Consider the following 24010-nt stretch of genomic DNA (forward strand, 5'->3'; position numbering starts at 1 on the left):
TGCAACGAGTTCATAAGCAATGAATCACGTGTAACTCTTATGGTCCAGCCTGATCTGTTCCCTAGCAAGGAAAAATACCTTAATGAAGGCAGATTAGGCCAAATTATCCATGGATTTGGGAATATGTAAGCCAAAGTAATCTCTCCTATTATCTAAACTGAGACAGTTGGAAAAAAACTGACAAGCTTCCATGGAATTTTGTGAAATAAATAGTAGAAATGAATGTCAGTCCCAGGGCAGAGGCGGTATTGAACAGTCACGTAGAAAGGAAAATGAATGCATTGAGAGATGGATGTGGTACCAGGCCCCAATGCAAAGACTCAGCTACGCAGTCAGACACACACAGAGAAGTTAACTACGTTTTCATGAGAAGGCAAAGACTTAAGAAAGCTGAAGGGCGGAAAATAGCAGAACTACTAGCTATAGCTACTAGCTGTAGTCACACTGGCTGCTCAAATGAACCGACAACTTTCTTCTCAGGCTGCTTTGAAACTATGGGTCAAATTTACCCCTCAGGTAATGGAAGGTGAATACCAGAATGGTTTTGGGTCTGTGCAGGTGTCTGCAAGAGCACAGTTTGGGTCTCGCCCTTTTGAGCAGGGAGAGTTCCTACGATACAAACTCCAAGTAGTCCAGGGGGGGAAATACTACACGTGCTTGTGCGCTTTTCGCAGCAACATCTGCCCAGTCTGAGCAGCGGCAATGTCTTAATCATTAAACTGTTTAATTAAAATTTATGATGGGCTATGAATGTGGGTGCAAAGTACAAACCCCTTGCCCCGCGGGGAGCTGGTATCAAGCCGTCCAAACCAGGCGTCCTGCTTGCTTTCTCCTTCCTGAGCGTATCCCCTTCCTTAGGGACAGCCCTTTTTCTTGATGAAATTTCCATTTAAAGAACTCAATTATGCAAACTGTCCTCAGAAAAAACACGTGTGGCCTGGATTTCAGTACAGCTTAGCTGCTTTGCACCAGCTGAGCATTTGGCCTGGGGTTTTCCTCAGGCCCAAGCAGAAAATCCACACGGGTTTTGCCCAAGAACAGCAGAGGCTGGTGAGGAGGACTCTTCATCCACGTTATCAGTTACCCATCATGTTCTTCAAGCTGCGGTTGTCAAACCTGGCTGCCTGAAGCCACGTACTTACAATGACAGAGAACGGAATAGGAGCTGCAGGTGGCAAGTACATCCAAAAGTCTGGCTTTGCATTAAGTCTCCAAACAGAAATTTCAGTGCCAGCGTTAGAAATTTTGCTTCAAAACATGTTCAGGCGGATCGTGCTGCATGGCATGAGCAAAATGGTTTATGCTCAAGTAATAGATGGTTGAAAAGCTGATCTCTTGTGCCAGGGAAGATGCTTCCATACTAGGTATTTTAGTGAATTTCTAAAATCATAATGAATTTTTGGACGTGCTTGCAATTAAATTATAACGTGCCTTGTTTGCGTTCTTGTGGGTGAGGAAACCACTCAGCTTCGTTACGTTTCCTTCTTCAGCAGCTGTAGTGCTTGCAGGGTTACCACGTTAGTCAATTATAATCTTATAATTACATGTTAGAATACTAATGGAGTTTGTAATGGCTTTTTTCCTTTCTGGGCTAGACTATCAAGAAATCTATTGATGAAAAACCACTATCATTTTCAGTTATTAAAGGAGCATAATTAAGAAGACAAGGCCAAAGAAAAGAGTTGTTAGCAGTTAATCTCCACGTGGAGTTGTTGGCAGTTACTTCCATGGACTTTCTAGCAATGGGAGGATTTCATGGAGAACAACTGGAAGGGCAGCGTTTCCTTGCCGTATAAAAAGCTCAGAGACGTGCTGTCCCTGGCATCCCGCATCTCCCTGGGACAAATGCACCTTGAAAGGATTTTTCTTTTTTTTCCTTTTTTGTTCCTGCAGGTCTGCCACTTCCCAGCCCCCGCGCAGAGCAGCTCTCAAGGGGTCTCTGCTCAAGGTTGCCTTTGAGTTTTAAGTGAACACTCTGCAATGCAGGAAGGGCTCAGGGAGGAAAACTCTGTATGTTATTTTTTCAGAGGAGCCTCCGTTTGCACCGATTGCTGTTCTCTATCCAGGCCATGTAACACTGGAGCAAAAGTCCTCTCCCATCTGGGCACGGGTGGAGAACAGCTGTATAGAAGAAAGTATTCCATGTGCCGTGGGATCAGTTCAGTATTTCCACCTCCACCAAGCGTGTAATGCTGAAGAAATATGTAAATATAATTGTTGTATTTACTGCAAAGCAGGTATTTTGCTTACATAACTGCCTATGACCTCGATACGACGTGGCTTTGCCTGTAAAAATAAGAGGTAGATAAAGTTGTGTAAGATAGACTGAAATATTGGAGTGATCAGTGGTGCACCTTTGAAGAGCTGTGCATCTGAACATATTGTCTCCTTCAAACACGTTTTGAGGAGGTGTAGGAGTTTAAAAACAGAAATCAGTTAGTGGAGGGCACCTAAACTAGCAGGGGGAAATGATTTTCAAAGAGCTAAGCAGGATATATCTCCTGTGCAACCACGTGGAAGAAACATTCTTGCTTTCTCTTTTTCTGTCCTAATAAATACTTAATTTATTTCAAGCTTCATCGGGAGGCGTTAGAGAAAATCTATCAACATACTCTCTGGTTTACTTTTTTAAACATGAAGGGCCAAATCTGGGCTCTGTCTTGGATGCAAGAGCTTGGGTGTTGTACCAGAGAGGATCCCCTGGCGTAGCTGATCTATTGGGCTGTAGGGGACTGGAAGTGCTGAGCTTGTGCATACAGCCAGTGGTGCACTGGGACGATATTTCAGTGCTCTGGGTAGTTTTTTTCCCCCTTCCCATCTCGTGGAAAACACCTCGCTACAGCTCCCTCTGCTCACCCTGCTGCTGCTATGTATTTTGGCTGCCTGCTTCTCCCTCCAGCCTCCACACGTCTCCTGGGAATGCTGGTTTTTCTGGCAGGGTTGTGATTGCTGATCGCCTGCTGCTGCCTCCAGCTCGCTCCCTGCTCCTTCAGACTCCGCAGAGTATTTGCCATATTCCTCTTTTGACCCCAATATTGATATGGTCCAGCCTGCGTGGTGGCACTGCAAATGCCCTGCTGCAAAAGTGGAGGCACTTAAGGAACAAAAAGCTGGGAGTTTTATGGATTTTACCAGATAAATATTCTGTTGGCGTTAGTTACTGGTTTATTTCTGTTATTTTCCAACACTTAAGCATGCACTGTCATGAAGCACATAAGTGGTTTGGGTTTTTTTTATCCACAAGGCTTTCAAACTGTGGTCTACAGAGACTGTGGTGCGTGCCTAACTTTATGTCCCAATAAAACCAGGCACCTCAAGCACATGTGCAAGCCTCTGCAGGATTTGGGTCTCATTTCTAATACTTCTGCTGGTGTCAGAGGGAGGACCGAGATTAAAAAAATGAGGTAGAAACCATTAGTATAAATGTAAAAAAGATGTAGGAGTGATTACTTACTGCATTTTTAATTACATAGCAGGTAGGCTGGTGGCTCAACAGCCTAATTCTCCGTGTTCAGCAGCAGTAATGGTCACAGGCTGCTGTGTTTGCATAGTTACTGCCATTCACCCTCCCCGTTTCTTTAGTGGGGGATCGCTGTTCGTCTTGGAGGCATCTTAAAAGACAGATGTTTGAAGATAAGATGGGCTGGGGATTTCCTCAGCTCGTTCCAATCTCAGCGTAAATATCTAGCTCAGATCCTGCCAGCTGTGCAGTCCCAGCAGGACAGAAGGTAACTTGGTTTACCTTGGAGGCAAACTATTGGAAAACGTTGAATTTGTACTCTCGAGACTGATCTAGATAGTTCTGTTGTGAACGTGTTCTCTGTGGCCTGTTTCACAGGGTGGAAAATTAATGTTAGAATATCGTTATCCTGCCAGTAAAGGCTTTATATTCAAATTATCCCGGAGAGATATGCGAAGTTGCAAATACTGTATGAAAAGCTGCCAAAGCCTAACGCCCTATTTTTAGGAAGTTAAGCACAGAGCTATGAATAAAATCATGATTTGCACTTGAAATTACTGAGACAACAGAAACTGGCTGAAAATGTAGGCCACAATTTAGGTATCAAAAGTGCCACGAGCAACTGATGGTTTGCTATTTTATAGCAAGCCAAATGCGTACAGATCTGGTTTAGACCAGCAAGTCCTTTTGATAAATTCCATGGTAAAACCAAGAAAAAAATATAATAAAACAATGTACCAGAACTGCTTGTTAGCATAAAACATCCTCGTGTCTGCTTCTCAGTCCATTATGGCTGTTTCCATCTTATTTTCAGTCTCTGTTCAGGCAGGAGGGAGGTCTTCTGCTCAGGGTGAGCATGTGATGACATCTGCTGTTGCTGGAATTGCTAGTGAGAGGCAACTTCAGGCAGGAATCCTGCTAGCTCCCAAGGAGCAGTTCAGTGAAAGGTGGTTTTTTTTTTTTTTCCCTGATGGGAGTGCAATTGTTTGTAAGACTAGGACTGTTCGCTCAGATGGCTGGGAAGAGCTCCAAGTTACAATAACCAGTGAAACAGCATATTCAGCTCTTCTTTTTTGTCTGGACCAGAATATCCTCTGCAGTGGCTGTGTTCTGGCAGGAGAACCAGTCAGCCCAAATGGTTAGAAATGAAACTGCAGCCAGAGATTGAAGGAGCGAAGCCCTAAAGCCACCTTTGCCCGAAGAGCCTCAGGGTGTCTGTCAGCGCTGGTACCCAGGGTCAGCCAGGTGGTTACTGGCCTGTTCATCCTTTCCTCCTTCTGCTGATTTTTTTTTTTTTTCCTTTTACAGGCTGCTGGAGTAGGTATTTGAGGCAGTATTTGTTTCAGAGAGACATTCCTTGTAATACTCTTCTCTGCTTTGAAGGTTAATAAAAATCTAAGCCTTTATCTGCCAGTGAGTTCATGCTGTGCCTGTAACTCAGACCTATTGTCCTGCACAGAGGATTTACTCTCTGTCACAGCCTACACGTGTACCTTCAGCTTGGGGGAGCAGGATATACTTGCTTATGTCAGAGCGTGCAAGAAAGTAAATGATGAGCTACTAATCCTGATTGTCTTCCAAAAGTATTAAGTAATAAAATGTAAGGCCCCCAAGCCAGCTTTAAGCTATGTCAATCTCTTGCTTTTCTTTCCGTTGCTCTTAGCATGTGAAGAGGGGAATTTGAGGGGGTTTTGAGATCTGACACGTGGGGTCACAGCCACAACAACTAGTTCAGTTTCAGAGCCAGAAACCTAACCCAAACTGTGTATAGTAAGAAGAAACACAAACACAGTGCTAGTGTACACAAGTTAAACTGTATGAAACTGGTTTTCTCTCTTAATTAACCTTCACCTGACGTTCTTCAAGCATTGTTTTCCTAGTTGGATTTTCAGCCTCACTGAACTCCTTAAACTTCTCGCTCCCATTGAGTCAATATCAGCTGGTTTATGAGGCAGAGCTGGCTTCTCCAGTTATGAAGACAATGTTTGCTAAATGTCTTCCTTTGATGGGTTTATTTTAAATGACTTACCTTGTCGCTTTCCTACAGATGAGAAACCTTTTGGCTGGGATTTCTTCTGTTCTTTTTAAGGGCAGCGGTGTGGAATTTCACTTGTCAGTAAAAGCTTTGGCTCTGTATTTTGCACTTCTCTAAGGGGGTTCAGATATTTATAGAGAAGAGCTCGTGCACGTGCGAAAATGAAAGGGGGTTTCGGTTTTGCAGGCAGGATAAGCTACGCTGCATTCACCACAAGATAAGAGTGAACTTGGGCTGGTTTTGTAGGGGAGCTGATGTTCTGCTGGTTTCCACTACGATATTCTCACACTAACCAAAGAGCATCAACACGAAGGTTTAATGTAATGATACAACGCTGTGGTTCAATGCACACTTTGTAATCTTATCGATGAAATTATCAGTTCCCATAACATCCCGGCGTACGTGGGGACTCAGCCGTAGCACGGGACTTTGCCTTAGAAAGAGGAAAGACAGTTTTCTCTGGGAAGAAGTGACTTCGGGACAGAAGATTTTTTTCAGCATCAATGGCTTTCTGTTTAAGCATGGAATTTTTCCTTCTGTAATTGGTCTCATCCTCCGGCGTATAAGACAAACTGTCTGGCTGAAATTTATGCATGCTGGGAATGATATAAGTTGTTCCTAGCCATACCAAAGTGTAGTGACTCTATGTATTTCATACTGAGTAGAGTATACACAGTGCACCCTGCATTGCTTCACACCATGGACGGTGCCTTCACTTGCCTTAAGTCATTTTGGCCTTGTGTCATCTTTTGGTTTTGATACCAACACACAGAGGTACGTATACCCGTTAGAGACTGAGCTCGAGTCCTGGCTTTTCTTACCTGGTGGGGGAGAAGCACGCCTTGTCCCTTCTTAACAAGGGTCACCGAAACGCCAGGATCTACAAGCAACTGTGACTTCAAATGCAGCAGAAGGGGGCACCCTCAGGGCCCTTCTCCATTTATTTCTGGGCTCCTCTGAGAAACCGCAGAAGAATTAGAAAAATGAGTAATGGTCCTTTTCTCCTCGCTGATGCTGAAGCACAGAGCTAGCTTGGGCCGGAGAAGCTACGGTGCAAGCTGCTGTTTAGTGGATTGGGGAGGGATTTCCCCAAAACCAGAACGTCTCCACCCTTTCCAGGGCAGCTCCTCACACCTGAAACTGCACCTGCACGAGGCGGGTTTTGACCCCCCTCGCTGTGCCAGCGCCGATGAACTGAGATTTCCTCAGATAAGACTTAGGGAGTCTGACAATAATTCCCTGTCTAGTTCAGACAAACATTTCTAAATGCAGTTTTAAGACACCAACAGGTCAGGCCAGCGATCTGAACTGAGCTGGGACTAATTTTAAAGCCCAATTTTTAAATTATAGAGGCTGCTTAGTTTACTTGCTACAGAGCGCAGCACCTAGACTGTGCTGTGAATAGAGGCTGCTTCTGTCAAGATGCTTTCACAAACACCATCAGGAACTATTTAGCCTCATTTTAAAATATTCAGAGTGGCACTTACATAGTTTTCAAAGATCCCTGAGCAAGCAGAAAATTTTAAGAGCAGTTTATTTTATAGCCCTTTACATGACTTGCAACAGAGCTGCAAAATAATTGTGGTGCCACAGGTCTTCTATATGCACAGCGAGGGAAAACGCTGGCTTTAACTGTGTCAGGAACTACAATTTGTGTGTATTTTTTTGGGTAATTTTTGCCGGAAATGTGAAAATATAGCCCTGCTTGGCCTTTACATCAGTAAATCTGCAGTCACGTCGTGTAAACTGAGGAAACGCTGCCTGCTAGCTGCTGAAAAGCGATCGGTAACTCCTTCCGTAAACATCAGGACATTACTTTTTCTTCTTCAACAAGTAAAATATTTGAGATTAAACTGGAGCGATCACACTTACCAAGGGCCAAGCATTTTACTGGCTTTACCAGGTCAGGAAACTCCCCAGATGGCAGATTTATATGAAATATTTAGGATATATTGTGGTTTTTTCCAAATCGCAGCTGTATGCTTTGTCAGGCTTCCCTGTTATCAAATATTTACCGTGTTTTCACCCGTGACTCCATGTTATATGCAAATACACTGTGTCAATAGGAAGGCACTGCCCTTGTACTTGGTGTTAATATTTCGTCACTCAGATGTATCAATCACTACTGCCTTCACTCTGGGACATAAATTCATAGAAATCCCTAAAATTCTGTATGTAACATTTAGACCTGGTCATCTATGAGTCAATAAGGAAAGACCATTAAGAACGAGTAACTAGGATTTAATAATGACTAGCTGACCATAACATATTCTTGGTGAACCTCCGTGGTTTTCTTGTAGTGACAGTTGTTATCGGACTACCCATGGTGTGAAAGCACTCTGCTGTAAAACTACCACAGTGTTAAAACTGACATTCTGATGGTAGAGCAAGAAAATGTTTTTCTCACCCCAGAAACTGTTTTTTTCCAGACCTTAGCTAATTTTTCGTTCTTAAAATGAGATTAAGGATCTGCGACTTTGGAGATTTTTGAACCCGTAATCTGCTATTTTTATATTGTCAGTTGAAATATTTTCAAAGATAACTTGCTTTAATTTTAGTATTGTCAGACATTTTAAGACTGTAAGTCTTAAAGTCTTAAGTGTAAGACTTTTTTGCCGACAGTTTGGGAGTTACTGGGAGGAAGAAAGGCAGACAGACGTAGAAACACACACACGGAGCAGGAGCACGTAAACCTCTCCGTCCTGTGTGTGTGTACGTATCCTTTTTCCTCCATACCATTTCCTACCCTAGTCTATAGATGACCAGCCAGTTGGCTTCCAGGGAAGACAGCCGTGTGGATCTCAAGCTGCTGGAGATGTCACACAGTTATTTAAACCTACCCGTACGTTTGTGCACGAGTCACCCAGGAGTTTGGGTTCAGGCTGGGTTACGGGTAAAGATGATCCCGATCAAGCGCTTGCTGGGACAACACATTACAACGTTCAGGGGTTTGTGCTGCAGAACCTGCTCTCTCTGCATTGACTTTGCTCTTCTCTTGCGGTGCAGGTTTTAGGGAGCAAGCCAGCGCTTCCCGAGTGCGGTGCTGATGATGACGAACTGGCCGATATTACGAACAGGAGAAGCGCTAAACTCTATATGGTGAGTTGGGTTATTTTTGTTAGTTGGGTACGCTGCACGGTGTTCATGCACGTACTGCCCTCATACATGGAGTTCTGGCTTCAGTTACAGAACTGCAGTTGTGTTAGTTGGTTTGCAGCCCATGGACAAGTTTCTTGAAGGATGTGAATCAAGGCAGCCCAGGTAATTTGAGGGAAAAAACGGATTACAGTCCTGTTTGCTGAGGGAACAAGGTGAGCATGGCCTATGAACCACTCAGTGCAGGTCAAAGAAGATTTAACTGGTCTTAAATCAAACTGTATTTTCTGTCTTTTTGATTATAACAGTCAGAGTTTTAGTAGTCATAGAGGATTTCGTTATTCTTAGCAGAGTTTGAGAGGTGCACAGTTATATTTTGTAGATAAATCCAAGGAATCTGAAGGCAAAACTCCTTTCTTTTGCAATGCCCTTTTCCTCCTTCCTCACCTGCAATGGCTTAATGCTGACTGGGACAGTGCCGCTGCCAGAAGAATTACCTATAACAAAATGGAATAAATATTTACTCCATTTTTATCAGCAGGAGTTTTATGATTACCTTCGGTGAACTTATGGTTTTTCCTCACGTAGTGCTGGGCAAACCGCTCTTTCTTAGACTAGGCAGGGAACTCACCCTTCACACTAAGAGCACCTTGCCTGTTTACAAGGCTACACAACTATTCCTTCTTCTGTAACAAACCAAAGTATTTTCTCTCTTCCTTTCCTCCCTCCAGCTCCTCTTTCTTTTGTCTTCTCCCACTTGAGAAAAGAAGTGAGAAAGTATTTGGAAAAGGGGGATGTTTTTAATGAAATCTAGAAAAGACTGCATCCTCCCCCCTCCCAATAAAAAAAAAAGATTATTTAAAAGAGTGTTTTTATTCACAAGCTCTCACTAGCATGGTGAGCTGGACCTTTCTCTTCAGCACTTTGTGCTCTGGCTCATGCAATGAGGTGGCCTCCTGCGACAGAAAAGCTTCTTTCACGGGCACACCAGGCACTCCCTTCCCTTCCCCGTAGTCACTGACAAGCAGGGTTTGCTCAACGAGCGGCAACGCTCCGGCAGCACTAAGTGCTGCTGGGTCCCCGCGTGTGTGACCTTTTCGGTGCCATCTACAGTGGCTTTCAAGCTGCTGTGAAGTGTGAGAGAGGATGAGCCTCTCCCTCTGCAGCTCCTCCATCCCACAGACCACAGCAGGATGGAGCCACCTCTCCCCCTGACAGGATCCTTCCCCTGCCCCAGGCGTGGCTGGGGCTTACGAGGAGCCTGTATGGGGTGATCGGTGGTTACAAGGCCACTTGCACTCCTTGTTGTCTATGTGCTGTGCTTGGTTCCCATCCATCACTCCGTCCTTGCCAAAAATTCTGGCACGTACTTAACTTTATAGCAGGGTTTTAGGAAAAAAAAAAAAAAAGAAGAAAAAAAAGGCCTGCGTGTATGATCAGGACCATTGCTGTAGAGAAGAGAAAAGGGCTTGCAGTGAATTTTGGAATGCTAAGAACGCTCAGAAAACTCTGTGGATATCTAATAAATTCCTCTGAGTACCCGGGTCCTGCTAGTGGAGGTCTGTTAGCTACATTTGAACGTGCTGCAATATAGCAGTGAGTGTCAAAGGCAGGAGATGGGTCCACAGTGAGCCCTCACAGTAGGTCTAAGAGCTGATTTTTACTTGTTGTTTGCAGTGGCAATTTCCATCTTGTGCTTCCATAATATACAATATAACAGTATTTATAATTAATTTCTAATTATAAAAGGAAATAAAGACTGCTAGAAAATTGGAAGCCACAACAGTAATAACTTCTTTGGTCTTCTCAGCCATGCAGGAGTGAATTTGAAACGGTTGCAAAGGTCTAAATGAACTTGCAGTGGTGGTAGAGATTACAAAGCAGATTCTGCAACGTGTTTTACATGGCAGTTCCCAATTGAAGGTGATAAATGTAGGTATTTCACTTGCTAATATCAGTGTAGGACTATTGTGTTACGATTTCAAATGCTCTTGTTCAGCACGTACGCGTACCTTTGGCTTCAGTGCGGGTCGTTTGGTGGCAGAAGGTGACATCTAGGGACTGCACCAGTCCAGCTGCTGGGCTGAAGAAAATAGGGATTTTTAACTGTGAGGTGTTCACTGGATGAGCAGTTGAATTGAAAGCGGAAGAGGAACGGATTTATTTTAAGAACTTGTGAGGCAGGGATCCAACAGACTCACTAAAATTAACACTACATCTCCCTCTGTTGGTTTGCCGTGGTTTAAGCCAAAACACAGCCCCATACTAGCGACTACGAAGAAAATTAACTCTACCCCAGCCAAAACCAGCACAGGATGTAAAATTAAACAACACGAATCATTAGCCTGCCTCGCTTTCCAGCAGCACACAAATTCCATACAGCCATTGACATAGGAATGGCGACTGATTGTTACAGTAATTTTGGGAGCACAAATAGATTTGGTTATAAAAGCCAGAGTCGAGCTAAATTTGAAGCGATTGCTTTCTTAGGTGTCAGATGCGAGTGGATCCATGAAGGTGTCCGTGGTAGCAGAGGAAAACCCCTTCTCCATGGCTATGCTTCTCTCTGAGGAGTGCTTCATTTTGGACAACGGTGCCGCAAGGAAGATTTTTGTGTGGAAAGGTAAGAGGTCGCTTCTGTCGCGAATGCAGAAGCTGCCCAGACACGTCGAAGGAGTCGACGCACACCCTTGGGGCACCAGCAAGAATTTCATACTGGCTGGGCACGGTGCCCTGCACACTGTTCTTCTTGGGGCGGGCAAAGGACAAGAATTGCTCACGTGAGTAAGGGCCTCAAGACCAAGTCCTGTGTATGGATCCTGGCTGGTTTTGAGGCATCTGTCAGCTTTGGGTGCTTAAATGCAATTTAAGCAAAATTTAAATTTTTTAAATTAATTGCAATTATGGAGCAAACATAAAGAATCCTACAGGTTTTGCATATTGCCATCAAATCCCTGTCTTCTGGGACAAAATCTGGATGCTGATGGTTTGATAATGAGTAGATACAATATCCATGATATAATCCATACAGTATTTCCATACATTACTCCACAGAGGTGTGAAACTGAGAGATGAGTGTCCCAGGCACCAACTAAAAACATGAGCTTGCAAATACTTTGATGCTTCTTTTTTTTTCTTGTGAATATTTCTCCATAGCATCATCAGTGCTTGTAAGAGTGTCTGCAGTTGCTTTGGCTGAACATTTCCCAGGAGAATACTGCTACTGGGGAATTCGGGCTGGGCACCCTGTCGCTGGATTGTCGTGGTGCTGCCATCCCATCCAGTGCTGAGTATCTCCTTTTTTTTTTTTTTGCCCGAGGCAGCGTGTTACCTATTCTGTGGCATTTGCATTTTTTTTTCCCCACCGTGAGCAGTACCAAATAATGAATTGATGCAGTAGCCAGACTGCTGAAGTCAGTCACTGTAAACTGTTTGCTGGAATATTTCATTTGCAGTTAGGGAAGCGTCCCTTCAAAGAGGGCGTTTGGGGAGCGCTGCGCTCAGGTGGCCTGAGCTCTACCTGCCCCCTGATTCCTCATTTTCCCTCTCCACTTGCCCGCTCCTAGAAGAACTGAGCCAATAGGATCAGGCATTAATATATAATTTAAGTGCTGTGAATGTGGCCCTACGTGCTCCTCTCCGTGTCCTCCCTTTGCTGCTGTGGGTCACAATAATGTGTGGAAAACCCCCGTTAGTCTGTGAGTCTCACCCCTGCACTGGGAGGCTGCAGTTACCATCTCCGCTGGAAATCAAGCCACCAAGCTGAGGAGTGTGAATGCTAAGAGCCTCATTCGAAATGGAATACAATAAAATTGCTTATCAGAGCATCTTATTAGACTAAGAGGTCTTTGGAGTATAGTCAGTGACAGCCAGCTGGGACCCGCGCCTGGCACACGGTGTCCTCCCGCTTTCAGAGGTGTCTGACACTGAGCAGGGCTGAACAAGGAGCGGTGGGTGGGGAAGGGTGGTGGTGAACCGCACAGATGGAACGGGAGCTTCTTTTACTGGGACCGTGGTGGTGCCTGAAGGAAGGGAGGGCAGTTCTGGACAGCAGCTTTGTTTACCACGTTGCAGCAAGGGGGGGATTCAGAGAAAAGAGCCACAGTGTTCTCGTACCTTGAACCAAGCAGGTATTACGAAGAGCATTTTTTTTGAAAGAAACACACACACTAAGCAAAAAACAAAATGCCCCCCCTCCCTTCTTCTTTTTTTTTTTTTATTTTAACAGTTTTCAAAGCCACTGAGGTGCTGTTTTGCCCATTCAATTTTGTGTGAATTGCTCCTGTTACGTTCAGCATTTCTGTTTGTTCGAGGCGGAGGCAAGAGCGACGTCAAAGAGAACGTGGCTCAAGGATGTCTTGTTTTTGCAGGACCTGTGAGCTCATTGCCCTTGCCCATGCATCGTTATCCTTCTGTTTTAACCAGGCAAAGATGCTAACCCGCAAGAGAGAAAGGCTGCCATGAAGAATGCTGAGCAGTTCGTCCAGCAGATGAATTATCCTGCCAACACACAGGTGCGATCTGTTTCTGAGATGACACCACGAGAGCTCTGTTAAAGACTGGGTTTAAATCAGCAAAAAAAATATTTTTAAGGACTTACAAGTCAATAAGGGCAATATTTCGCTAACAGATAATTCAGAAAAGCTTCTGTTCAAGTAACTGTGTCAGTTTTGGTTTCCTTCCATTTCATGTGTCTTGCTTCATTTCAGATTCAAGTCCTTCCCGAAGGAGGTGAAACGCCAATTTTCAAACAGTTTTTCAAAGACTGGAAAGATAAAGACCAAAGTGATGGCTTTGGCAAAGTGTATGTCACCGAGAGAGTGGCTAAAATTGAGCAGATTGAATTTGATGCTACCAAGTTACACGAGTCTCCACAAATGGCTGCCCAGCATAACATGGTAGATGACGGTTCAGGAAAAGTAGAGGTAATTTTTGTGGTGTATTCAATTGCATCCCAGCGACCTGCTGTACTCTGTTACTTGTGTTTTGCCGTTTAAACTGTTGTGTAGAGTAACTACAGTAGTGGCGGTGTTAACTTCTACCATCAGAGAAGGTACTTTGCAGTAGAGAGTGAACCTCTTCGTCAGCTGGGTCCTGTTTCTTTGGTGCTTATGAAAGATGCTGTACCAGTCATCCATAGAAATCAAACGGCAGGAATAATTTCCCCTTCTACACAATCCCTTTTAAAGATGATTCTTAGCCTAAAGAAAAAGCTTTTAGCTCACATCAGCTTGAAATCTGGAATAGGAAAAACTTGCCCTTGGAGTCAGAAATTCCTTCAAGGTAGGTATCCAGTCTGCTTTCTAGAGGAACCTTCTTTGTCCCTAGTGTGTCTCTCAGCCTGGATTTGGAGAGAAAAAAGACGACTGTACAGCCTTTCTAGATCCACATCCCACTGCAGGAATATCTTTGGACACACAGGGCTGGTGTGGGATTGTACCAACACAGCCTGTTGAATGCAGGTCTGCACGTTGGCATTCTGGAAGAAAAAGAAGAGATAAATACCTCCAGTCTCATCGGTAGATTTTCTAGGTTTCTAACCTCATGCTCGGCACGGTCCGTAGGCTCGAGCCGAAGCAGCTCAGATCGGAAGCATTTTTTGCTGTATAATTGGAGCAGTTTGGTTTTGGAGAGCAGTTGTTAACTGAACGGGGCTGTAGTGAATCCAATAGGAAAACATCTGCCTGGCTGTTATCTAACCACGGCGTGCCTCGCCCAAATGAAACGATAGTTCTGTGATGAATCATAACGTTGTGCCATTCGTGTCATACCATCGTCTTCAGATGTTAAGCAAGTAAGGTCAACGTAGGGCTATGAGGCGAGCATCAAGACAAAGAAAAGTGCAGTGCAGTGGCTTGTCGATGGTCATTATTCACTCGTTCAGTGGGCATGTCTGTCTACTTTGATGAAGAATCCTTCCTGGTTCTGTTCCGTAACACTTGGGAACAGAAGCAAACGTCACTCAAGGGATGACACAATAAACTGCTGCTTGAAGAGTCTCAGGATGGAGTTCAGCACTCTCCAGTGATTTCTCTGTTTCCCCAGATCTGGCGTGTGGAAAGCAGTGGCAGAGTTCCTGTGGGACCCGAGACGTACGGACAGTTCTACGGTGGTGACTGCTACATTATCCTCTACACTTACCCTAAAGGGCAGATCATCTACACGTGGTACGTCTGGTCGGCTTTGCCCAGACCTCCAGCATGTGGATATTATTTTGTGCTGACTTTACGTCCTTTTGAGTAGAACCACGTGTAAATGCCAGGTTGTTTACTCTGCCTTTGTTGTGCGATGTAAACTCTGGGTTGTTTTGAGACTGGACTTTACTATTGGCTTTCTCCTTGTTTTTCGTTCAGGCAAGGAGCCCGTACGACAAAAGATGAACTGACTGCGTCTGCGTTTCTGACTGTTCAGCTGGATCAGTTATTGAACGGTCAGGCTGTGCAGGTTGGTGTCTTTCAGCTAAAATTCAACAGAGAATGCAACATACGCAAGTTTCAATGAGAACTGGAAGGCAGAGGTAGCGTTTGAAGCCTGGGAATATCAGCTGCTCGTGGTCTGTATCGACCCAAGCACCATGGGCTCCTTTTACAGTCACTGGAGGTTTCCCACCTGAATCATCCCTTCTGAATGTGGATGTCCGAAACAACACGGGTGTAACACAACCTCAGACGGCCTTTTCTTTCCTTTGACTTTCACCGCCTCAAAATCAGGTTTCAGCCCTGCCTAGCCTTACAGACTGTCCGTGGTCAGCAGAGACCCGATGGGAAGATCCTCCCAGGGCAGCTCCCTCCGAAGCAGGCGTGTGACAGGGCGACAGCCCTGTGTGACCTCCCCCGTCTCCTTTCGATTGTGTAGGAAGCCGCAATGTTTAGCCCAGACAAGACACCTGCCTTCTAGAGGGCCAGAACTGGGAGACCTGAAAGCCACGCGACAGGCAGAAGAGAAGAGCCTGCCAGAACTGTGCCACGGCGTCTGGCTCGTCCCTGCCCTTAGTGAGGAGCAGAGCTTGGGTCTTCCCGACCCGTAGCGCTTCCGTGGAGGCAGGATACACACCCTCACTTGCAGGAACGGGGTGTGCAAGGCGAGGCGCAGGGCCCTGGCAGCCAAAAGCCGTGAGGAGATAAGCTAGTCCTGGCGTGACTAGGGCGTGTGCTCTCCTTTCATCACTAGTGAGGGGTGGTGGGTGGGTGGGGGAGAGGTGAGAGGTCTCCACTTTTCACAGAAAGGCCAGAGCTGGAAGGTGACTAGGGACAGGCAGAGGTTTTCTAAGCAGCAGGAGATAATTCTGTGCTTCCCATTTCTTAATTACTAAAGTAGAGGGCTTCCCCCACCCACCGTTAATTTAGATGGCAAGACCATACTTTTAGGTGTTAATCAGTCATGAGTTATGATTGAAATTATATTAAGGAAGGATTAGAATGCTTCTGGGTAATTTCTCCTTGAAATATTTCTAACACATGTTCTATATTTGGACAGAGCTCAGCACAGTATGGTCCTGCCTCATACCTAAGGCCCACACTAACACTAAGCAATAATAATATCGCTACTAACAGCTGCAAGAATAATGTGCTTAAAAAAGCCTTTTTATTAAAGCTGAAGCAGATCCATCTCACTGCAACGGACATGACACTTAAAAGTGCTTTTAGCCTGCAATGAATTTAGGAATACATGCATGTGTGTGTATGTGCGTGTGTATATATACACACCCATACGCATATATGCATATATGGATGCACATGGCTACCTAGAACGTATTACCCGTGCTTACCGTCTGTGCTAGCATGGTTTGAAAGGTTTAACTGTACTATTTTGTGGTCACTAGATGGCACCGCAGTACAAATGACTATTCAAAAGCCGTTCCCCTATTTGTTTTGCAGGACTAGGTTTCCCTCAGCAGTTGTTTGGGGTTTTTTTTCTGTGTTTAGGGGTTTTTTTTTTTAGCATTTGTAAAATCCTGCCGCGGTTTGGCACAACAAGTACACGTGTCCCAGGGCATCCTTGTCAGGGAGCTGTACCAGTGTATCCAGCGGTGAGATAAGCAAAAGCCCCTGCTGCCCAGCACCACCACCGCTGCCCCAGCTGCCCCGAGCCTCCCCGGGCAGGGCTGAAGGGCTGGGGCACTCCGCTCCTCCTCCTCCTCCGCTGGCTTCGCACCTGCCTCGTTCCCTTTTCCCCCCTTTCTTTCCGGGGAGTGAAAGGCGGGGAGTCGCAGCCCTCCACCTTGGCGGGTGGTGCTGTTATAAAGGAGGAACAAGCGGGTGTATACAAGTAACTTTTATCACGCATTAGCCTAAAAATAGTTGTTCTTCGTAGCTCAGTGCTTTCTTGAGGCTGCAATAACGTCTTTTGCATCTGTAACGGAAGTTCATCTTTGTCATCCATGTCACCCTCTGCAAGATAGATTTATGCTCATCTTTTTCATCCTCTTGCAGGTAAAATACACATAGAAATAACGAACAGGATGAGTAATCATTCTCTTCTGCTTAAATACAGGGCACCTAAACTTCCAAGAGAGGTTTTCAGGGGAATTTAGTCACCTATAAAACTATAAAATGACAGTTCTTTTGAAAAAGAGTCATTTTCTTATTACAGTAGATAGCAGCCATTTTAATCAGCTACACATTATGTTAGAAGTTTGAATCTTGTCTTTGTGTCAGCATGATTGACAAAAAAAACCTCACAAATGCTCTCACTTCAATGTGTCTGGAACTATATTTTTCGATCTTCTCAGCTTGCCACTTCTCATTCTTGGCTAACGTCCCCTGTGCTGTACAACAAAGACCAAAAATAACTACCTGTTTCCTTTTGTTTCTTTTACTGCCTTTCTTTACGTACATCCAGATCCGAGTTAGCCAAGGCAAAGAGCCTGCACATTTACTGAGCCTCTTCAAAAACAAACCCCTGATTGTCTACAAGGATGGGACATCCAAGAGGGAAGGTCAGAAACCTGCTCCACCCACGCGGCTCTTCCAAATCCGCAGGAACCTGGCAGCCATTACCAGGATTGCGGAGGTGAGGTCCCCTGCGAAGTAAAGCAACTGTTCCCCGCGGACAACGGTGCAGCTGCCACGAGCCTCCCCCGACTGATCTTGTTGGGTAGTCACGTCTGGTAGGAAGGCCGAACTCCAACTCCACTGCTCTCTGTGAGCAGCCCATCTAATCCATCAAAAAGAACTTTCCATCTGAAAGATGCAACCAGTCTGCATCTTTCAGTGGAAACTGTAAGAAAAAGCGTAGCAAACAGTCAGCTGACAAGGAATAGACAAGAAATCAGCACCCCGTAGGAGGCAGTCTTTCCTACTGCCAAACAGTCCTAAGTTTTGCCCTTCAAGTCAGTTCCCTGTCTCAAGTTCTTCTTTAATTTATATCAGAATAAATCTAGGGGAAAATTGAAGAACTGAAAAGCATAGCTGATCAGTCTCTACCTACACCTTTTATATAAACGTGCAAAATAGCGACCACCTTATTTGAAAACACCAAGACTAAACCAACTTCTTTCTCGTTCTAGGTTGACGTTGACGCGACGTCACTGAACTCCAACGATGTCTTTGTTCTGAAACTGCCAAACAACTCTGGCTACACCTGGGTAGGAAAAGGAGCAAACAAAGAAGAGGAACAAGGGGCTCAATACCTTGCCAGCGTTCTCCAGTGCCAGGCTGCTAAGGTTGATGAAGGCCACGAACCTGGTTAGCATCAGGCCACGTGGCAGCTGACAGGCAACTGAGAATACAAAGCCTAACTGGGGGGAAACACAGCCTTAACTGGGTGTTGTGGTCACGTTTTGTGATCACATGATTGTGATCATGAGTATTTTAGAGGCAGAGGAGTCTCCTCACTCTCTCCCTTTGAAAATCCAACCTGACATTTTACCGTGGAGATCTGTCGAGGACTGGCTGATGCACAAGCAGTGCGATGCCCTGGAAGTCTGTAGGACAGTAGCAGGGGCTGCAGAGGAATGCGGTCCTTTCTCACCCAGAGTATGTAGGAGGGGAGGAAGACACGGTGCATTGCTCCTTCTAGGTCTGCCAGTGATTTCTTTGTTGGTATTTTGACAAACCGCAGGAAGAGCTGTCAGAAAATGCACCCATCTTTGAGACAGAAAAGAAGATATTGTTTGGGGATTCTCGAAACAGTATCTAACAAGCTAAAACTTCAAATGTTAAATCCGCTGCTGAATGAATTATGTATTGTGTATTTCAGAGGAGTTCTGGAAGGCACTTGGAGGTAAAAAAAAATATCAGACTTCATCACAACTCTTGACAAAGGCTGAAGATCATCCCCCTCGCCTGTATGGTTGTTCTAATAAGACTGGCAGATTTATTGTGAGTATATGAGGGATACTTTCTGTTTAATTACATATTTTCTGGTATATTTTGCCTTGGGAATCAGCAGACATGACGTGAATTTGGAGATTTGGCTTAGTTAGTCGTACTTGGCAAGAACTGGAGACCTAAGGCTTGGTGGTTTAAATCAATCCAAACGCAAAGGACGGACAGAAAAATGAATAGTGCAGAGGTTTGCACGCAGAGCCTGCTCCAGCCTGGGACTAGAGGCTTGCAGCTGCAAAAAGATAAGGCGTTTGCCCAGTCCAAAGCAATTGTGTTCTTGCAGAGCATGGCCAGACTGTTCTCATTTCGCCGAGAAAGTGCAGGTCAGTGCCTTGCCCCTGACGTGTTTGATGGTGGTGGTGAGGAAAAGAAATGTCCCGAGCCCTTGCCAAGAATCCCTAGCAGCCTGAAATTTTCCACAGAGATTTAAGACATGTAATTATGCCTCTAAGGTATTGGGCTGGGCTCAAGGAGGCAGGAAAACTGACTTCCTTGGCAGAAATAGCCAGAGCGGTGCGCTCGGTAATGAAGCCTGTGATTCAGGCTTCATTACTTACCGTGTTCTGGGAGGGCAACGCTGTGTCACTGTCTGGCAGGGGTGCCCTGAGTTTTAGGCAGGGGACGTAGCTGGCTGCTATCTCTGCAGCCTCCTTAAGGCACGGCCCGTTCATCTGGAGAGGGATAAAACAAATCAGATCCTTTAATAAGGGCTTTAAAACCTTATGAGAGTAGTAAAGTGTATTATTCCTCTAGCAAGCTTCTAAAACACTCCTGTGAAATACCGTAATGGGAACCAGCCTCTATCGTAGTCTGCTGGGAGCTATGCACTTGTTTGGTTTTCATTTTAAATTCCCTCCAAATTCTGTGAGATCCCCTCTTTCTCCAGCATTTCGCTACGAACAGCGTGTCCCCCCCCCCCCCGTTAGAGCTCACCAGCAGAGGTAGGTCAGACCACTCTGACCTTCTGGCCACCAGAACACAGGGCAGGGAAAAGGAATGTCTTTCCCCCCATCTGCTTACCGTCCCTTTAGCGCTCCTGCCTGACCAAGCGCAGCCAAACCCTTGGCGTTGCAAAGCAGAGGGCTGACCACGAGCTGCGTAATTCTCTCTCCTTCATAGAGAATAACACTGACCTGCCTTCCTGTCTGCCTGCACACCCTTGGAAGAAGCAAGCACTCTGCCTTTCCTTCGGGGACTGATCCTCTAGTCAAGCTGTAATGTCCCCCCTGTCAAGGGACTGGGAAGCTGGCTTGGGTGTGTACCTCATCACCGAGCTCACCCACTGCAAGCCAAAGCAGTTGCTTTTCCTTAGGACTGAATGTGAGTGACAGGAATAGCTCAGCTGGCATCAGCTGACGTGGTACAAGGTGCTCTGTAGAAACTTCCCCGTCTTCTCCTGGCAGACCTCGGTCCCGACTTAACACTAGTCACAATCGCAGTGTAAACCTCTGCCTCTCCTGAGGATCTCCTGGCACTGCTGACAAACCGAGAGCTGATTTAATAGGACCTGCAATTAGGTGATCTGTTTCCTTGCAGTGAAACTCCCTTGACACGTTCCTCAGATCAGTTTAGGGCTTGACCCTTTAGGAGCAAAAGGAACTGCACACCAGCTTCTGGACTTCTCCTGTAAAAATGATCTTTGGTCTGTGCAAAATCAAAATACCTTGATAAATCGTTAAAAAAAAAAAAAAACAATAAACATAATGTCCTTTTTAGATTGAGGAGGTCCCAGGAGAATTCACTCAGGAGGATTTGGCTGAAGATGATGTCATGTTGCTGGATGCTTGGGAGCAGGTAAGCTGGGCACTTGACCACTGCGTTTTGTGGTAACAAGGACAATTTATTCTTAACCACTTAGATCGTAAGATGGGAGGAATGGAAGAGGTTTTGGTTCCTTTACAGTATACCAGAGGGAGCTATATTTTTTGAGCTATATGATGTGCTAGTGTGAACATACACAGTTCAATTTCCAAGCCTAATGTGAGACCACGGCAGGCAATTCCCATTAAAACCCTCAGTAATTGCTCTTGACTTTTATCACTAAAATTTGTTAATTTTACAAAAGAAAGTTATTGCTTAAAGGGTATTCAAAAGCCACCAAGTCCATGTAGCAGCAGGCAGCACCTACACCAAGTCTTTCTAGAGAAGCGGACAAACACGAGACCCTGCTCGAACCAGGGACGGCTCCTGTTCAGTGTTTTCACCTGCACCTAAAGAGCCGTTTCCTTGGCAGATCGTAAAAGAGATCCATGGAAAAGGTAATTAGAGTTCCTTTCCTTGAGTATGTAAAGGTCCGGCCTCCCAGTGTCAACAGGGCGATGAGATTTTGGGGGATGGAGCTACAGCCTCTCGCAAGGGGAAAAAAACGTCAGTTGTGGTGTGTGGGAGCTGCGTATCTCGGCAGTCCTCTCAGAGCAGATATAATTTCTCCTGGTGGAATCAGCTGGTTTGTACGTTACCTGCTGTACAGAACATCCTTCTACCGACACGGGAGCTATCTCTGTCTCTCCTCTGTTCGCAGGTTTTTGTCTGGATTGGGAAGGATGCGAATGAAACTGAGCGACAGGAATCCGTTAAATCTGGTACGTCAAATCCATTTGGCAGAATTCTGGGTGAAGAAGCATCGGTATTACTTAAAGAAGTGAAAAAGACGATGTAGAAGAAATCTAGTTTACAGTGTTTAAAAGGGCTACTGAGCTTATTAGGATTTAATCCTGGAGAAGATTATTTTCTCCTTTAAATGTGCTTTAAAAACTCGTTGTATCTTTCTTGTCTGTGAGTTTATGAAGGGTAAAATTAACCAAGACAGCATTTCTGGGCTGCAGAGCTTTTCAAAGAGAGCTCCATGAACAGACATTGCACTGGAAAGGGAAGGAATTTAAAAGGAGACACCTACTGAGCTGCACCCTCCGCTCATCTATGTAGTCAAAGGAACGCCCACAAACCCGCAAGTCCTCACACCGCCGCCCTTCACCGAGTTCAATCTGGAGGAGGAAACAAATCAAGACAACTCACGTGGACTGCACCTCCCTGAAAGAGTCCCGTGTCATCTTTGGTGTGACTTCACGTAGCTGAGCCGCTCGATACGCTCGCAGCCGTTTCCCGGGAGCGGCGAGGCTCCCCTGGCCGTGTTTGCGACAGGCGCTGTGATGTCAGGGGAAAGCACGCTGGCTTTTACAGAGGAAAAACGGGAATGAAGCTTGTGCATCTGCACAGCACCAGCAAATTCCTCCTCCTCCTCCTGAGCCAAACCCCAGCTGTGTGGCCAGGAACTGAGCAGAGCAAGGATCGCTCTGTTTGAGGGAAAATTCCTTCGCTGGCAGCCGGGAGAAGCCGGCAATTACCTGATCATTTCATTGCCTTTGAAATAATGTAATTGCACACGGTATTAGAGCAGCCCTGGCTTCTTCTGTTAGGGCTTTTCATGTATTTTTTATAACAAAGGAATGAACTAACACATGCCATGTTTGATTTCCTCTCTGTTTTCAGCCAAACGCTATATTGAAACGGATCCTTCTGGCAGAGACAAGGGGACCCCCATCGTCATCGTGAAGCAGGGGCACGAACCCCCAACGTTCACAGGCTGGTTCCTGGCTTGGGACCCCAACAAATGGAAGAACTGATCTATCCAAGGCAGCTCCAGCTTCAAGCCAAAGAATGATCAGAGCCCAGCTACTGGCTAGTATTGTTAAGGATAAGCTTGTGCAACAATGTGATGCATCTTCTGTTACACTTTCCTGAGCTTTGACAGATTTCTGTGAATAACCTAGAGATTCTTAGCGATGGAAAGGATGAATGATAATTGTAAACTGGTCAAATGGGGTGAGTGGGGCTTTTCAGGTCAAGAATATGGAAAGTGCTACCAATACTTTATTTAATCAACCAGAAGCTGTGGATCGGTTTATTTGAACGTGCTAAAACGGGCCAAATTCTGCCTTCGCTTAAAAATCCAAACTAATGCCACAGAAATTCCTTTAGATTCAGGGCAGCACAGTCTTGTGGAGAATCTGGCCTGATAAAAGACTGATACTACAGTAGGACTGGACGTGATTTAGTTACTAGGCCAAAATATTCTCACACTCACTCATGTAAAATTTCAGATCTTTGCCTGATCCAGAATGGGCAAATAAGGGGCAGGTATTTTGAAAGCTCTGTGCCTAACATCTTTGTTTGCCTTGTTAGTACGGATCCCTGGAGCTTCCGACAGAACGGCTGTCAGAATAAGAAGTCGACAAAGTTTTTTTTTGCAGGACTGTCTAGCTCACGGTGATGAATTTCTTCAGATTTATCTCTGTGAACCACCTCCAGCTCCACCAGGTCTTTTTAACCAAAGCTCTCGCGCGCATTCCAGCGCACTAGTGCTTTTAAGTGGAAGCAGAAGAAGTAACGGCTTCAAAAACACGCACTCTGCCTTAACCAGATTGCACTTAAGCCATACTTTGTCTCGGTTGCCTTACTCAGCACTACTCGTTTCTTTTCCAGCGGGCAGACTGCTCCCCTTGTCAGGTGCAGGACGTGTTTCTACTCCTTTTCTATGCAAGTCTTAGCCAAATATCAAGTACATCAAGCTCAAGGAAAGCCCTTGTTTCAGCAGCATGTCACATCCTGGGAATTTGGCGTGTGAGTACGCACCATAGAGTATGGCCTCCTCTTTTCTCACCGTTATTTGGGCTTTTTTTATTCTGGTGAATTTAAGCGTACATTTTCAAAGTGTTTTTTACTTGTCATTTAGCCAGAAAAATCTAGGTAAGGGCAGTGGGAAAAATTCTGCTTCAAATGTTTAGCACTGCTTTGATCCCTTACCCTACGGTGCCTGTTTTAAACAACAGCTTGTACAGCTGTAAATCATGTCGAGGTGGCTTTTTAATGACGGCATTTCAACGGGTTTATTATTCTTATCAGTTAGGTTGGAAAGTGAGATTTTAGGCATTTTTGTACTTTTTTTTTTTTAACATGATTGTGATTTTGGATCTGGGTGATGCCACAGAATGAATTTAGTCTGAGCTCGTAATCAGTATCACTGACAAAAGACCTGTGACGCTAAGAGATTGACTGTAGGAGGCTGTTAGCTTGAAACACTTGTTTAAGTCT

General features: G+C 45.2%; 1 protein-coding gene across 1 annotated transcript in view; it reads left to right on the top strand.

Annotated features, from left to right (window-relative positions):
* Positions 1-22542, top strand: part of SCIN (scinderin) — a 46481-nt gene extending 23939 nt beyond the window's left edge. Inside the window, exons 5-16 of the mRNA XM_086467603.1 lie at positions 8502-8594; positions 11082-11214; positions 13017-13105; positions 13301-13516; positions 14637-14758; positions 14945-15035; positions 17433-17603; positions 18100-18277; positions 18792-18913; positions 20636-20713; positions 21441-21501; positions 22409-22542. Of these exons, the coding sequence (XP_086323729.1) occupies positions 8502-8594; positions 11082-11214; positions 13017-13105; positions 13301-13516; positions 14637-14758; positions 14945-15035; positions 17433-17603; positions 18100-18277; positions 18792-18913; positions 20636-20713; positions 21441-21501; positions 22409-22542 (1488 nt within the window). The remainder of the gene's footprint in view (positions 1-8501; positions 8595-11081; positions 11215-13016; positions 13106-13300; positions 13517-14636; positions 14759-14944; positions 15036-17432; positions 17604-18099; positions 18278-18791; positions 18914-20635; positions 20714-21440; positions 21502-22408) is intronic.
* Positions 22543-24010: the final 1468 nt, after the last annotated feature.

Source organism: Leptosomus discolor, chromosome 7 (genome assembly GCF_034619465.1).
Source record: "Leptosomus discolor isolate bLepDis1 chromosome 7, bLepDis1.hap2, whole genome shotgun sequence".
Lineage (NCBI taxonomy): Eukaryota > Metazoa > Chordata > Aves > Leptosomiformes > Leptosomidae > Leptosomus > Leptosomus discolor.